Below are 17020 nucleotides of genomic sequence, written 5' to 3'. Positions count from 1 at the left end.
GTTTTGGGGAGGTACATGGTATTTTCAGAAGGCGCTGATGGTCATGGAGGAGTATGATGGGTTGCGATCCCCGTTGGCTATCCCTATGAACATGTTATATTTTTGGGTGTGAGTGCAAGGTATACCGCCGACCTTAGAGAAGGAGAAGTACATCAGAAACATAGCTTTTGTGGTTGGAACCTATGTTTGTATGGATGATGACCTCCACACTCTTTATTAAAAGGATCAGGGTTAGGGTTTCTACAGCACTAAATCGACCTTTCTTTCATAAGAGAACGTTGAAGATCATCACCGATGTTGTTGAGGAGATCTCTTTTGATTTTGAACATCTTCATGGGGTTTGCAAGAAGTGTGATCTGATTTTCCACGAGGGTGATCATTGCTTCGAAGTAGGAGTGGGAAACCCTAGTGCGAGTTGTGGTGATGCCTCTAGTTCCAAATCTGCCACAACTCTGCAACATCTTCCCAAAATTGGTCTCTAGATAGGTCCATTCCAAATTACAGGTTTCGATGCACCTTGTATGCCATCTGTTGCCCGAAACTTGTTTTCTCCAAAGCCTACTATGCGTAAGTCGACAATCCGCAAGTGAAAGGTGCAGAACACCCCCTTTGACTCTCTTGGTTTGGTTCCTTTTGATCCTGTTGACCCTCCAGTCATCTCCTTAAAGAGGGTGCGGCCTCCATCTCCCTCTGCTTCGTCGAGAATGACGAGGCTTCTCTTGTTGACTAATACCTCCCATGCAGCTCCAAAAAGGGTGAAAACTCCAAGTATTAAGCTTACGGCCAAGGCTTTTGGTATGGTTGAGGCTGGTAGTGGAAATCTGGTGCCGGGCAGTGATGCTGGTGAGGAGGCCAAAAAGAAGATAGGCCAGGCATTAGGCTCTCAGAACAAACTAAAGGAGAAAATGGCAGAGATCGCTAGTGTTAAAGGTCTAAGTCTTCAAGCTGCAAGTGTTGCTCAAAGCCCTAATGTGAAGGGCAAAGATAAGATTTATATGTTTTTCTAGCCTATTGATATGTTTTTAGAAGTCGTAGAATAGGCTTCTTTTTATTTTATTTCTGTTTCAATTGAGGAATAGTTCTTAAAGAATATACTTGATATGTACTAAATTTAGGTTTCGGAAAAACTTATCATGTTAATGGGGGGGGGGATTTGATTTGGATTCTAAAACTACAACTGAAAATAAATCCTAAATTACTTATATACAATTGATCAACCATTCATCACATAACCAAAACACGAATTCTACTCAAGAAACATGTATGACACGCATAGAACAACATATAGGCAGCAAGTATTTCGATTCTTTATAAGTCTATTTCAATTCCAATTCTAATTAGAGTCCGAAGCGGTTCATCTAATCGTTAAGACTTCTTAATTATTTAGAATCAACGAAGCATTCAATCCTAAACATATGCTAAAAAGAGTTCAACATAACGAAGCGTACTAGTTAAACAACAAAGTAGCACATAAGCACAATAAGTCGAATTGGAAACATGTAAGCAAGCATGACGTCACTCATCTTGATTAAACATGCAAATTTCTAGAACTATCACAGCCCTATATAAGTATCCATAATTGAAACACGAAGCGCATATTCAATCAATGAACACTTTGGTGAATGAAATCGCAACCTTAGGAGAACCATGGCCTTGGCTTCCTCAAGCATTGATTTAGATGTACAAATTCAAGGAATTAATTGAAATAAAACCTAAATTAATTTCGAAATCCTACTGCCCATAGATGCTACACACGACATACACACATATTTCATGAGTTCATGCAATCAAAACATAAAACCAAAGAAGTCTGAATTTATGTTCTTCATATATGAAACCGAAAATAACATCCAATGATTCATACAATGAATTCGAAATTTGCAGAAAATAAAAAGAAATATTACAAGCCATGGATGAATCACACATTAAAAACCTTCTAGGATGAAGCAAGGATGAATTCAAATTGGTGGAGGAGGAAGATGAGCACGGCTTGGTGATGATGGATGAAGGTTTTTGGCTTGAATTTTCTGGATGTTTTTGGGCAGCAATTCGGCTTTGTTTGTGAGAGAATGGAGATGGATTTTATGAAGGGAGGCCGTGCCTTATATAGAGGAAGGAGGAAGAGATGGGCTGCTAGGGTTTTTGATGGGCTGATCCTCTATTTTTTTTTTCTTTTTTTTTCCTTCTTTTCTTCTTCTTTCCTCTTAATTGCCGGATGAACCTTCCCTCCTTTGAAGCTGCATACTTCTTCCTTTTCAACCCATTCAGAAACTAAATTACTTCTTTCCTTTTTCTCCTTTTGTTTCCTTCTTCTCCTCTTTCTTTCCTTAATTTCCAAGCCATTATCTCTCATTTAATTCTGAAATAAATAAAGAAAATAATAAATATAAATCACAAATGTTACAGAAATGTCGAATAATAAAAATCCTAACCTAACTAGGTTTCCTAGTTTGATAAGGAATACTACTCTATGTACTCGAGACAATTTCTGCATTTTACACCCGTTTTAGCACCAAAAGGGAACGAACGTCACTAAAGACTCCTAACTCGACTCAATGACTCTATACTACAATAATAAGAGCTAAGCAAAGCACAAATGAAGGTAAAAATATGTTAAGAACGTCGCACAAAGTGTTCTTATCAACTACCCCACACTTGGCTTTTGCTAGACCCTTAGTAAAACAAAACAAAACTACACAAAACACTATTGCCCCTAAGTGATTGTCTCCGAATCTCAAAATACATAGCTTTCAAGTTTTAGCATTTGAATGTAAGCATATAGATTCCAAGTTTCATAAACATGCTTCAAAGTATGAATAAGTCAGAAACGAGAAAATACGCATTTGAACATGTTTAGTTAATCCAATCCTCCTCACAAGGCATACTCTCTTCTTTTCTCTCCGTCAATTGCTATATTTCACACACAAGTATATGCAAGAGAAAGGATAATAAAGCATCAAATAGCTTCCATATTTCATCAAATGAAGGCACTTTGTGAATAACAAAAGGAAAACCTCATTTAAAAACTAAGTGCACAAATGGACCAAAACCATATGCTCAACTCTTGTGATCATCTCCACAAACCAAGTTTTGCTCATTTTAAGAATCATTAGGATCATTACACAAGGTGAATGTTTAGGCTTAGCTAAAGGCATAAAATATCAAGGAATCACAAAGGTAATCCTATAGACTTAGCAGAGTAAACACCATTCTTATGACACCACACACCATCAAGGGCCAAATATAACAAGTTGGGCCCAATCTGATATCATTTCAACTACAAAGTGATCATGGACAAAGGTCAAATAAACATTTCTAGACCTTCAATTTCAAATCAACTCCAAATCACAAATGGAAGACAACATATTTTCCTTTCTTTCCTTGTATTGCCGATCTCATACATTTTTCTTTTCTTTTTCATTCATTTTTTTTTTCGGCATTTGCTTAAAAGCTTGTTCAAATTTTTTTTCTCATGTCTTCCACCCCACACTTATTTCATACATCATCACAACATCATCTCAAAAATAGTTCTGCCAAGTCTATAGGACAAGGTAGAGATACTATACTAAGCATGGAGATAACATAGGTGATGAAGAAAGGCTCAATGTAGGCTCAAATGGGGTTCAACTAAGGGGTCTCAAACAAGGCACATAGAAGGATACATTGCTGTTTGGCTAAAGTGGTGGTAATCCTAGAAATGATCCATAAATCCCTTTCAAAATCAGAGCATTTTATGACTTAAAAGTTTCAACAATCACAAAAGATGAGTTCTAGTAAATTCTAGAGTCCATTAAAAGCTATGGCACATAGTCATTGAATATGCAAAGAATAATGAGGTTCATATAACAACCACGAAATTTCATATTATCACTCAAGAAGAAAGCATATATAGGCTCAAAAACTCACAGATTATTATGGACTTAAACTAACCAAACATGTATGTCATATTACATTCAATCAAAATCTCACATGTTCATACCAAATCGACATTATCAATGAAACTTACTATTCAATTCTTATGAAATGCAAAACCATCATCTATGCATTTAGAGACATAATCATCCTAGACTTTAGGGGCATCCTAAGACTCAAAACAACACATTTTTTTTCGATTTTTTTTATTTTTTTTATTTTTTTAATTTTTTCTTTCTTTTTTCGTTTTATAACATGAAATCAAAGCAAAAATCAGCAAACAATGATCATGCAACCCTACCCCACACTTAGAAAATTACATTGTCCTCAATGTAAGCTCAATAATCAGAATGTAATTCATAAGTAGAGAATAAGATCACACATAAATACATATACAATTCAACCATAAGAGTGAAATGATAAGAAAATGCAAACTCCCGTAGACGACTCCTCCACATGTACGATTGAAATGAGTTGCTTCCCATGTAGCGCTTAACTGTTATAGTCCTTTAGCCTAGACTCTTCACTTCTTTTTAAGTTGTAGGCGACGCCATTTGGAGTTGTACACCTCCAAATTTGTGCCTCTTTGACATGACTATCAAAACTCGATGCATGTTCATCCACTCTTAAACTACATCGCATCAAGAGAAAGATAATTAGACAAGTGGAGATGAGATCTCAAAAAATAAGTTAGTAAAGTGTTAATGAATAAGCTAAAGTTAGTATGAGTTAAATTAATTGCAAATCATGAATCAAAAGTTAGAGTGTGGTAGAACTCCGCTTCTTGTAACACTTGTCGTCCTTCCCAAGTCATTGAGAGCTTCAATCAATTGTTAACAATAGAATTCTCCAACTCTTTCTTAGAATCCACAATTGACAACTATGCTATACAAAGACACAAAATGTTAGCGATTAAGTATAAAATGAAATAAAAGAAATGTTAGCAATTGAATACAAATAAAGTTAAACTTAAAGACAATTTTTTTTCTTTTTTTTTTTTCGAAATCTACAAGTGTACGAGTAATACTAAGTCTAATTGATTTTATTCACATACAATCCTAACTTTTAAGGTATGTGGAGCAGAGGAGCTAACTGTGCAATGGACTGAAACAGCCCAAGGTAAAGGTCTTGCTTTATCCGATATACCTTAAAAATTAGAATATAATTTTCTTTTGAAACTATATACATCTATTTATACAAAGTTATTTTCTAATTTATAAAGCGAGGTGGATGTGCGGCCTAAGTACGTCGTCTAGACACAAACTCATTCCTTTGTTTCAGAAGGCTTGATAGCTAGAATCAGAGATAGTCACAAGGCATGACTCATTTGTTGGACACCACGGGGGCCACAACCTCGAAAGGATGTTGTCCCAATCGACTCCATCACCGAGATGTATGTCAGTCTATGGGCCTCTGAGATCGAATTTTGTAAACCTTGAACCAAGGTAATGAAAATAGCAAGCCCCTTACTCAGCTCGGAATAACTTTGTGTGTTAGACTGGCCCCAAGTGTTAATAAAAGCCGCTCTCAACCCCAAGTGACCTTTGCAAGGTACAAATAGAGGGTTAAGGCTAGTATTAACAAAATGGACTTTACCTATTCCGTTCACCTTATAACTTACAATAAACTAAGCATAAATAAACATTTAGCTTCCTTAAAAATATAACTAAGTGTAACAAATATCCTATATATCAATTTAATTATCTCTAAAGAGAGAAAATTATAGGAAGAAATGAAGAAAAATGTGAATTTAATGAGTTTAGGGGTAGAATGACGAAAATAACCCTAAAAATATGATCAAAATTGATAGAGATACCAAAATGGCTTACAAATGAGAACTTCAGGTACCAAATTGTCCGTTTTCATACATCATGTACCAAATTGTCCAAGTAGTCATACTTTAAGTACCATAAGAAGAATTAACCCGTATATTAAAAAGAGAAACCTATTGGAAAGGCTGTCCGGTCAATTCAATTGTATTGTCGACTTATTTAACGAATTTAACGGTTTTATATACCAATGTCGTGTTAGGGTCAAAACTTGAGATACTGTTTTGATAATTTAAAAAGATGAGACGCATGTATTTGAACAAAAATGGGATACTATTTGAATAATTTTCTCTATCTTCTGGGAATGTTTCTTTATTAGAGATGCATTAAGAGAATTTTTTCGTTGAGGTACTCTGAGGCTTCATTTCCAGTCCAATAGAGCTACGTACTGCAACTGTCATCTGATGATTCTGCGTTATTTACTGTGCTTAGGCGGTTTGGAAGGAAATGAATGCAATGAAAAATTTTGCTCGGTGACAAAGGTTTATTGTCAGACGTGTTTCTTTCATGCGTGCATGTATACGATGAGCCTCTTAAAATATTAGGCGCACACACACTGACACACACATATATACATATATTTAGAAGGAAAAACGAACCCTTATGAACATGAAGCAGATCTAACATTTTTTTATAACAATTGAAGATCACAACACAATGCCCGCAATCAGAGTATATGTATACGTTCAATTGTCTCACCTCCCATTTTACACAAATTATCCTATTATTGAGAAGCCGTCAGGTCACACCAGAAAAGAATAATTTGACAACAGGCAGTCCCAAGAGTAAGAAAAAAGTATATTTACCTGTACCCGGAAAGTGGAAACCCGAATCTTTCAAGGCAATTAAAGATGCACGTACCTAATGGTAAATCTCACAAGAAAAATGATCCACCTGATGCTAGTTTACATTATACAGAAATGGCACAACCCAATTCCTTGGCAGCAGTATCCAGAAATTTAATGGGCATTCCAGTTGCAAGTCGGCTATGAGCTTCCCATGTCAAGCACTTTTCAATATCGGCTTGCCAATCAATAACATCTAAGTTAAAATACTTGTAGGAAGGACCATGGGTACCATTTATTTGCACTGGATTAGGATTAGGTCGAACTGAACTGGTTTGCAAAATATCACGAAGGACCGATACGCTCAAAGCGCGAACGTGTGCACTAGGATGCGAAAGACATCGGATAGTAGCTGACAGACGGCACTGCATATCATCAAGTGGTGCAGATGACACATCAATAATGGCTTTGCAACGAAACAAAGTATAAAGAAAGTATCATTATTTTTTCTTTTTCCATCACTTTGCCTCTTCCTTTTCACGTGATATCATTGAGCCTACAATAATACCATTTTTATGTATCAACAAGGTGTCAATTTACCTTTAACAGGTTTGAAAGGCCATCTGCAACTGCAAGCCCAGATTCTCCCCACTCTAGCACAGGCTTAACGGCTCTAGCAGTTGCTTCCAGTAGCTGACATTTGTATACAGATTAATCAGAACATTTTAAGGTTGACATTTTGAAATCTATAAATGTTCACCAAGGATAAGAAGTACAAAAGGGAAGGGAAAAAAACGTTTCACTACTATAGTACAAAAAAGGATCAAACTAGATGAGTAACATCATAAAAGATAGGACATGAAATGAAGTTACTGATATCAATTTACAACGAAAGTGTCAGCAAATGAAGATAAAATGTGGAAGAGTTGTTGCAACATATGATCCCATCAGGTGCTACATTGTGCAGTATATCAACTTATCAAGTGTTTTAGTTCTAGTTGATAACTGAAGGGGTGCAAGCATGGGTAATGATGAGAAGAAGGATTTTGATGAAACAAATTGTGGAAAACAAAGAAGAAATTCACTCACCTGATTCCCTCTTTTCTTGGGATATAGAGGGAGTTTACAGTATCAAGCCATTTAATTTTCTTCTTATTATGTCTTGAGCACTGAATTAAGTTTAGATGCATGTCCTAGTTTAGCGAACATAAGTCCTAGGTCATAAGCCATTAGGCACACAGTTCTAATGAACTTGTTACCTCCAGTTGTGGTAAAGTGCAAGCTTCTCCATCAACAAGCATCCCATCAGTGGCACGCAGGAGTAGATCTGAGGCACTAGACAAAATTACCAATGATTCTGGGCTATCATGAATCCTCATCAACTCTACAATCAATTTCACAATCCTCTGGTTGATTCTCCACATCTTTTGACCTTGATCATCATCTTTAGCAATCCAAGGCTGCAATTCCCTCTCTGCCTGCAGCCCCACAAGGTCAATAAGCTAATTACGAGTGTGCAGTAATTTATACTAAGGACATAAAAAAGGGCATATAAAAATAAAATAATGAATTAACCTCTTAGTACATCAGAAGAGCTGAATATTTAATGATAAAACAAAAACAAAACAAAAGGACGTCTTCGGGAGAATAATAAAGTCAAGTAAAAAAATAATGAAGAATGAGACAAAGTTTGAACCTGAAGAACAACTGCTGTAGCTGCTTTTGTTGGTGTGGCTGACACAACATTGCATAATGCATCAACGACCTGCAGATAAAGAATTTTATGCATTAATCAATTGAACAATAACTCTTTTAATATGCAACAAAAAATACTGCATTAATGTATTTTGTATTTTTCTCTATCACAGGCAACATATCATTTCGCCTTACTTTTCTCTTTCAATAAGAAAAAGAAAATCTATTAATAAGTCTGGAGAAGCGTACTAGAAAATCAAACTATTATCGCTTACTTGTTATCATGAAAACAAAGATGTTGCTATTTTATTTGGAATATGACATTCTGATATAAATTGCGGGTCTTTAATAATACGATTGCTGATTGCATATGCTGCTACCATGCATTCCTTTTATAAGTTCTGTTAGTCAGTACAGCTAAAGAGATATAACAATTGGATATCCTTGTAAGTATTTTAGTACAAAATCTTAACCCTGAAAAGGAAATATAACAAGAAGCCAGATTGAAAAAGTTCCACAAGTACTGGTAGCTGAAAACGTCCTCGAATATCAAATATATATAGGTGCTTCATCCTAATTCAAATATAGCTGAAATTCCACAAGGTCCATTCCACATGTCATTCTTATCTCAAATAAACTCACAATTATTTTGAATTTGGAGAAGGTGTTTGGTATCACAAGAATTCATGCAAAGCCCACTAATGTGCAGGTGATGGGAAAATATGACCAAGTATAACCATATACATAATTAATAACAGCAATGATGGCGATGATGCAAAGAGACGGATAATAAGATTACCTGCCGCCATCCTTGTTGAGCAGAAGTGCTTTCAGCAGTAGGTTGGGTCTCAGGAGATGCAATTAACTTGTGCCACAACAGTGAGACAACTGAGAAACATAGCTCTTGTTTCTCTGACAGTACCGATCTTAGAAGAACCTGCGCGCTGCAACTAAATCCTATATGCCTGTCCATTGTAAGGAAGTTGGCCAATTCCGAAGCATCTAATGGAAAATTTGCAACACCTTTACCAAATGTTCCAGAAACCCCATTAGAATGTGATGCACTCTCAGATTTAATTCTTGTATCTAAAGGTGCTGAACCCTTATATTGTGATACAGATGACTGCCCAACATTAACACATTTACTCTTTCCACATCGACTTAGCTTTCTACCTTCAGAACACACGAAAGAATCCCTCCAAATTGGCACTTGCATCAAGTGTGCTTCCAGTGGTTCAGCCTTGTTAACAATCGATGCAACAACCTTGCTATGAATATCAATCAGATTATATAGTGATGATGCTCTGGAGGAAATTTCATTATCCCACTTGCAGCGCATTAAGACACACAGAGCATGCATGCAAGCCTTTGACCATCTAAATAATTCAGATACATGAGCGGCAACCATAGCTGCTGCAACTATCTCATTTGAACTGTAACTCCAGGAGGTGCCAACAGAAGATGGTTTCAGCAAAAACAGTGCCTCCAAAATGGCCAATATTCTGCGTGTGTGGCATATTGCTGAGTCCACGCTACTTTGAAATTCATTAGTAGATCCATTGACCTTTTTACAAGAATTGGCAGATCCAACTGGTTTGGCAGGCTTTGCCATATTTTTCACCTCTTTAGAGCGTGAATGGTTGCTCCCCCTTGAGATTAAAGGGAATAATTGAAGCTCACAGGAAAGAGCACAAACAGCAGCTAGAACATAAGAGTCGAAAGCTGCTACAGGTCCTTGTTTTTTGGAATTTTTACTTGTTCTGTCTGTATGCTTCTCAGACATCTCTCGTGATTCCTCTACAAACTCATCAAGTGGATAGCTTTCTTCAACTCGTGCTTTTTTACTCCCACAGGACTGGGCTTCATGACTAACACAAACAGTTAACACTACAAACAGTAGCCGTGAAGCAAGCTCTACAGATGCACATGATTCTAAGAATAGTGAGTGAACCATTGTCCGAAGCTCTGCCACAGCCAGGTTTTTTGAGGCAGACCCTATACCAAAAAGGTATCTTGTTTTTCTGTTCTGATCTCTTGAAGACTCAGGTGGAAATGTCCTTTGTAGAATTGCTTCAACTGTGGCAACAAATATCTTCATTAGACAAGCTTCAGATGGACTTCCACGAGGAAGATATTCCAAAACCTTAAGGAGGGGTATGTATAGATTCCAGGATAATATTGGAGGCTGTAATGGAGTAGCAACAATGATCTCAGGAAGGTCAACTGCGGAGGAACTTAAAGGAATTAGACCATAGGCGGCTTCCCATATGGTACAGATTCTCCATTCAACCTCAGGTCCATGGGCACAGAGCATAGAAGCAATCCCTTGGGCAGTAGCTTCAATTGTTGCTTCAGCCGCAGGAACTTCTATCTGGTTAAGGAAGTTTGAGATAGTAGGTAGATTCAATTAAAAGTTACTCTACTGAGAGCAGAGAAAGGTTCAGATTGAAGTAGAAAAAGAAAGAAATCAGAACAAAATGATTTTAGCTGAAGAATCACAGAAACTTGAAAGTTGGTTACTCGTACCTGCTTCCTGTAGCTTGAGATGTAGCCACCCAAAGGCTCATGTTGAACTTCAACTCCCTCAACCTGTCTTAGGGGAGGAAAAAGCAATGCAGGTTGAGAGAGTATCCGGAAAAGTAAAGCTGCTGCAGCATCAGCTGCTATACCTGCTCTCATGGACATTGCAGTCCCAATTGCACGTAAGAAATGCAAATGCATCCAGTTCCTTGGAAGCTACATTGTCAAAGAAGAAAATGCATTTAACAAAGATGCTATATTCATCAACTTTCAGAACTACTATAAGCATATCTACACAGGACAGAAGGGGAAGAAGGAAAAAGATCATCCGAGAACAAAAGTCAGATGTCCCTCTGTTCAGCTTCAATTACCATCAAAAGCTCAGGTTCAGAACAATCATTCTAGTAGTTCAAATTTGATTCCAATTATTGTCTATGCAACATGACATGCATTTAAATTATTTATTAGTGATTGCTCTTTCACTTGACTCTACAATTTACATAGTACATGACCCTTCTTTTTTAAGTATGCAAAGCTGCAAGACGCAAGAATGATCGCCCCGAAAGGCTTAAGCTGATGATACGACACGGATCTAGTTTGATGTTCACCAGTATAGTATCTAATTACAATAATTCAGCTTCAATATAAGTCTGATGTTCAACCAGTCCTTCCAGCTTACCCGTATTCCAGATGCATAATCTTCAGCAGCGCGAAGAAGCTCCACAAGCTGTACAGCTGCATCAAGTGCATCGGGAGCCCATGATGGTGGTGCTTCCAGAAGTCCAAGCAGAAGCCTTTGGGTAGCACTTGGAGTAGCAATAGCATAATACCTATTTCCGAGAATAAAAATCAATAGCTATGAGCAATGAAATGCATGTCATTGATTTTTTCGCGACTCGAGATGAAGGTTAAAGATTTACCTGTGAAATAAACGCGCATATGGCTCGAGAGCTGGTAGTCCTGCCACTAGATGCTCATCAAAAGCTGTTGTTGGAGGTGGAAGTAGAAGTGCAGGGACAGCTACGGCTGTCAACGTAGCAGTTTCATAGCGAGAAACTTCCTCATCACAAACACTTAATATAACTCCAGCACCATTTGCAACAGCCCATCTAGGAGTTGATGGCATGAGTTGAGGATGTTTTCCAGATCCACGGGAAGAAGCTAAGTGTGGAGAGAAAACAAAAGAATAAAGGTCATTCACAAATATTATTTTTCCCTAGTGATGAATTCAATCTCAATCATTATTGCAGTGTGAGAAGATATTCAGAACAATTAAAAGATTTGTAGACATGCAATGATATCAGAGGACAATAATAAAAAATATCACAAGTGAAGATGTTAATTTATTTCTCCTATCTGAAAGCAAGGAATTTCTTTTAACTACAAGTAAAGTACAGTAGTCAGATGAGCAAACCACTGCTCAAAACAGAAGAAGAACCAAAAGGCCAAACATCAAAAGTAAATTAATGAACCATTCATAATCAGTTCATCACAGTTAGGAAGTCCAGCATTAAAGTGAACTGACAGATTTTTAAAATTATGACACTTTTGTGACAAAAGGTTAAGAAACTAAACCAATGAACAATGAGTTAATTCATGCAAAATAAGAGGCGAGAATTTTTATCTAAACGTGCGGTTTTAATTTGGTACAAAACCCTGACTAATATAGCACTACTACTTTCATGAATCATGCATTGAATACAATCCATTGCTGAATTTATACCGGAACGAAGCATTGTTAAGAAAAATTAAATACATGCAGCAAGATTATAATAGACTCGTTAAGGAAGCTAAACTAACCAGTTGATGGTGGCTTTAGTTCTCCCGCAGCATATTTCCCCATGACTCCACTGCACCTGTTCAAGTATGCGAAGTATTTAATATTACATAAGAATGCACAAAGAAACCAACAGAAAGATCAAAGCCTGTGCTTCATCACTTATATGAGAAAAATTACTACAAAATAATAGCCACCAAAAATTCATTATATCATGGTAACCATATCTTTCTTTGGGTACACAGAACTGGTTTAAATTCATATGAAAACCTCCACCTGGCCAAACCAGCATGAACATTAAAGTTTTTTAGCCCAAATTCATCTAATTTAAACTACAGGGATGCATGTAGAATATTCGCACACAGAATACTCATACTAATTGACAGCCAAAAGGTAATCATAACATAACATACAAATTAAATATATAAAATTGGGAAGCCTTAATACCTTGCAAGTTAAAAGACATATTTAACTAAATTTTCTGATAGAAACAAACATCCAACTACCTTGAATATTATTGTAAAACTTAGATTGCAATTGAAATGGTTTTTTTTGTCACAGAGCTGGTTTCGAAAGACATCTATGCTTTTCAACAGACATGAAAATACAATCTCATGACACAGTGCACTCACCAGCGGAAGTAATCACTTCTGATACCCAGTGGGGCAGCAAGCAATATATCGGTTATCCAGGGGGATAACGGTCTTACAGGCTTCCTCTCTTGCTGTACTAATGGTACATGGCTGGATTCACCATCAACCGAATCACTTGTTGTAGCATGGCTTCCACTACTGCTTCTTTCTGTTTCACTATTCTGTTGTTCTACCTTGTATATTGGGCGATTGTAATGAGTTAAGATTCGTAAAATTTCCCCACATGCCAGAGCCCACTGCTCGGAGTATTCGTTCTGTGAAGGTCAAAGATACAATTAATATAAGTAAAATATCCCAGACTTTTTTGACAACACATAAAGGACAATACATTTTCTGTCCAAATTGAACTTGACATAGTTGCAGTTTTCCATACTAAGGGAAGCATCAATTGAGCCTTCTCAACCTTTTTGTTTTAAGGACCCTCCTCAAGTCACCATGGTTCTTATGGATGACTTGTGAAGAGCATCTAGAGTACAGTTGTACATAATACTTGAAATAGTAGAGGTTGAGTTCTACATTGATTTGCTTGATTTCGGTCATCATATATATTAAAGTAATCAAACAAATTAATAAAAAATAATGATGGGATAAGGATCAGAGCTAAATTAAAACAAATAACCAATTAGAACACACTACAATGTCAAATTAAAGTAAAACTCAAACACAGTCCATCAACAAAAAAAAGCAATCCCAATATAAGCATACACAAGAAGAGTGGCAAACATATTTGAAGACCAGTTGATCAATCACCTCACTGCTTGGGCAGACTAAGGATATGAAAGAGGCAAATGGTGGACTAGTCCTTTCATAGGGAAGAGTGCCATCAATGATACATGAAATAATGGGAAGGACCACAGCATGCCCGTGCTCGGGATGATGAAGAACAAACATAGCTGGAATCCATCCAAGTACATAGAGTAGTCATTAAACAATAATCAGAAACACAACATGAAATTACCAGCCTAATCAATCATTGCAAAAACCAACAGGGTCAAATTATAAGTACCTAGGACATCATCAAAGAGACGCTGCACCTCGGAAGGGTAGCGGTTACGGATCAGCTGCCAAAAGACAATATATATAAGTACAAATCCTCTTCTGTACTTGACTACTCAAGTAAGAAGAATTTGGATTTTTTTTTTTCACAATTATGCAGAATAAGACTGAGCTCAGGAATCACAGTAAAAACACAAAGGGCTTACCTCAGAAATATCCTCTGGAAATTGTTCTGATGTAAATTGACCAAAGTACTCCACATAGGCCGTGATTTGAGCCTACAAAGAGGCAGGAAAGAGAAAAGGCATGCATGTTTTATCAGTTTCTATAAGAAGTTGATCAATGCTAGAAACTGAAAATAAATCGAGCTTGGTACTGTAATATTGTTATAGACGCCAAATTTCTAAAATCTTCCAGATCGAAGAAAGAGGCCGTGATGAATACAGCAGACCATTAACCAAATCATGATATCTGTTAAGGGCCATGTTTGGTCGTGCTAAAGAGTCTGTCCAATTCCTCAGCTACCGACACACTTAGAGGTAGTAATCTTGACAACTACTGTGCATCTCAACTAAATAGCTTGAGCAAAAATTCATACTCTTAAACGGATGACGTCAAGGAGATCAAGATTCAATGATAAGAAATGAAAAATGATTCGTCACCTTCCGCCGCGGAGCATCCTGCGGGGGAGGCCCAAACACTGAGGAGAATTGCAGTCCATCGATCCATCTTTCCGATGAGCAGGCCATAACTCACAAATTCACCACTTGGGCAACCAAAGTAACAACAGCGCGCAAGTAATTTCCACAATCAAGAATCAAAAGTTTGTGGTTTAACATCCCCAACATGACAACATTACAGGCACAAAAACGACTGCCCTTCGATCTCTGCCAAAAACCACCCAACATTCACTAAATTAAAAAATACAACTATGAATTTTCTTCCACGAACTGGAAAATGAAAACTGCAAATCCAAAAACTGGAAAATTCGAAAACCTAAATCACAGAAATGAGAAAATCAAAATCACCGAGGTTACCAAAGCCCAGAGCAGTTAGATTTGCAGAGGAAAGCACTAAAAAATTTACGGAAGCGAGAAAAAAAAAGATTAAAAGAGATCAAATTGAGAAAAGAAGAACACCTCGGTGGTGCTTCAGTGATTCCTTGATAAGCTGGAAAAAAATGTGACTGTAAAAATTGAGAGAGAGAGAGAGAGAGAGGTGGAATATTTTTCAAGAGGCTGAGGTTTGGCTTAGTTTGGTAAAACAGAGAGAGGGAGAGGGAGGGAGAGAGAGAGGGAGGAGATCTTTAGGAGGGCCGAGGCTTGCTCACGTTAGATTGCTGTGTACGTGGCAATGATATTTTGCAACTTGACCAACATGACCAGCAGGCCCCGAATGGCACGTCATGTATCATGCATGACTCATCATAATCATGCATACATAAGTACACGGCATCCATCAGCAAGCTGCCACTTGGTTGTTGGCAACTTTCGGTAGTTTAAGTCTTTAACAACGTGATTATAGTAATAGGTTTGGTTTAAGGATATTATAATTTACTATATACTATTTTTGAGTTGGTCGGTGCACTGTAGCTAAGCACTGTTCCCAGCTCGCGCGGAAATTACGGTTATGCCCTCCATCTGCTTATAACTGCACTCTTGCCATTTGCGTCTGTGTAAAAGTCCAGATCGTCAGTTTCTTATAACTCTCACCTCCTCGCGTCGTTCTCCTGATTCCTGAAGCTTCTATAGCAGTCTGGATCGGTTAGTTCCTCCTCTATCCAGTTCATTGGAAATCTTCCTCATATTCTGGTATTCCGTTAGGGATATAGAGACAGAGATCGAGGTCAAAGGGCGATAGAAGAAGCGATCTCTCTCCGGGTATGTTAATTGATTCTGGTACTTGGTTCAATTTTTGTTCGAAGTTTTTTCTTGCTGTGATGATCGAGCATATACTTGGGTCTTGGATGTTTTGCGATTTTAGATGTTTGGGCATTGATTATTTAACTGTATTTCAATGATCATGCGGCAGCCTTTTTTCTTGCTCAAGTAAGAAATTAAGAGGATTTGGGTCTTTCTGTGATGATGGAGCATATACTTGGGTGTTGGATTTTTTGCGATTTTAGATGTTTGGGTTTAATAGAATTTGGTCAAAACAGCTGAAGACATAAGAAATCATTATAAAGAGCATTACATTGAGAAATCCTATTTGATTTCTGGGCTTCAATTAGATTTGCAGAACTAGAAATCAGTACAAGTTCTCTTCTTTTCAATTAGATTGGCATAACCAAAATTAGGTAATTAACCAAAACGAAGGCAGTGAAATAGGAAAAACAATAGTACATATATCTTTTAATTTTGGACATAATCATATGCAGTCTGGTTTGGGTCTTCTGTAAGAAGGGTTTGCAAATTTGGATTTGTATTTGTTTTCTGCAATTGTGTGTTTTTTTTATGAATTGTTTACCAACTCAGTCAATATTGGTAGGCTGCAAGACTTAGTGTGTTATACTATTATTGCATTTTACTTTCTATCTGACTTGATAATTACATAAGATCTTTATTTTCTATCACCCAAACCTGTACATTTTGTGATAGTAAATTGCAAACTGTTCTACGAAGTTTAATGACTATTTATATTGAATGGTATTGACAAATTTTTAATCTATGAGTAGGTATTGATTGTTTGTGATTTCTCTCTGATCGCAACATACAGAGACCCATAACAAATTCTCTGATTTTGAGTTTTATTTTCCCAGGTTATTCAGATTGTTGCTCGGAAATAAGGTACATTGTTTGATCTCCCTATTCGTGTGAGCTATAATGCATAACCCATAACCCATCTCCTATAAAT

The 17020-nt window shown here is 37.0% G+C and overlaps 1 protein-coding gene across 1 annotated transcript; it reads right to left on the bottom strand.

The window, feature by feature from the left end:
• Positions 1 to 6348: 6348 nt before the first annotated feature.
• On the bottom strand, positions 6349 to 15450 carry LOC126784507 (protein GIGANTEA). Its single transcript, XM_050509969.1, has 15 exons — positions 15307 to 15450; positions 14830 to 15054; positions 14374 to 14445; positions 14178 to 14232; positions 13922 to 14064; positions 13151 to 13425; positions 12542 to 12597; positions 11662 to 11902; positions 11421 to 11571; positions 10748 to 10957; positions 9021 to 10592; positions 8223 to 8291; positions 7786 to 8004; positions 7127 to 7219; positions 6349 to 6951 (listed from the first exon to the last, which is right to left on the bottom strand). Exons 2-15 carry the CDS (start codon positions 14914 to 14916, stop codon positions 6652 to 6654), a joined length of 3543 nt encoding a protein of 1180 aa, XP_050365926.1. The 5' UTR covers positions 14917 to 15054; positions 15307 to 15450; the 3' UTR covers positions 6349 to 6651.
• Positions 15451 to 17020: the final 1570 nt, after the last annotated feature.

This window comes from Argentina anserina, chromosome 2 (assembly GCF_933775445.1).
Source record: "Argentina anserina chromosome 2, drPotAnse1.1, whole genome shotgun sequence".
Classification (NCBI taxonomy): domain Eukaryota; kingdom Viridiplantae; phylum Streptophyta; class Magnoliopsida; order Rosales; family Rosaceae; genus Argentina; species Argentina anserina.
This window is presented reverse-complemented; position numbering and strand designations above follow the sequence as displayed.

Bases quoted from the DNA above. Each gene is read 5' to 3' on its own strand.
- LOC126784507 (XM_050509969.1), bottom strand. From the start codon at position 14,916: ATGGCCTGCTCATCGGAAAGATGGATCGATGGACTGCAATTCTCCTCA. The intron at 13,426-13,921 runs GTGATTGATCAA...TGACCTTCACAG, and splicing joins TAGTCTGCCCAAGCAGTGAG to AACGAATACTCCGAGCAGTG. The intron at 11,572-11,661 runs GTAAATCTTTAA...TCTCGGAAATAG, and splicing joins TATGCGCGTTTATTTCACAG to GTATTATGCTATTGCTACTC.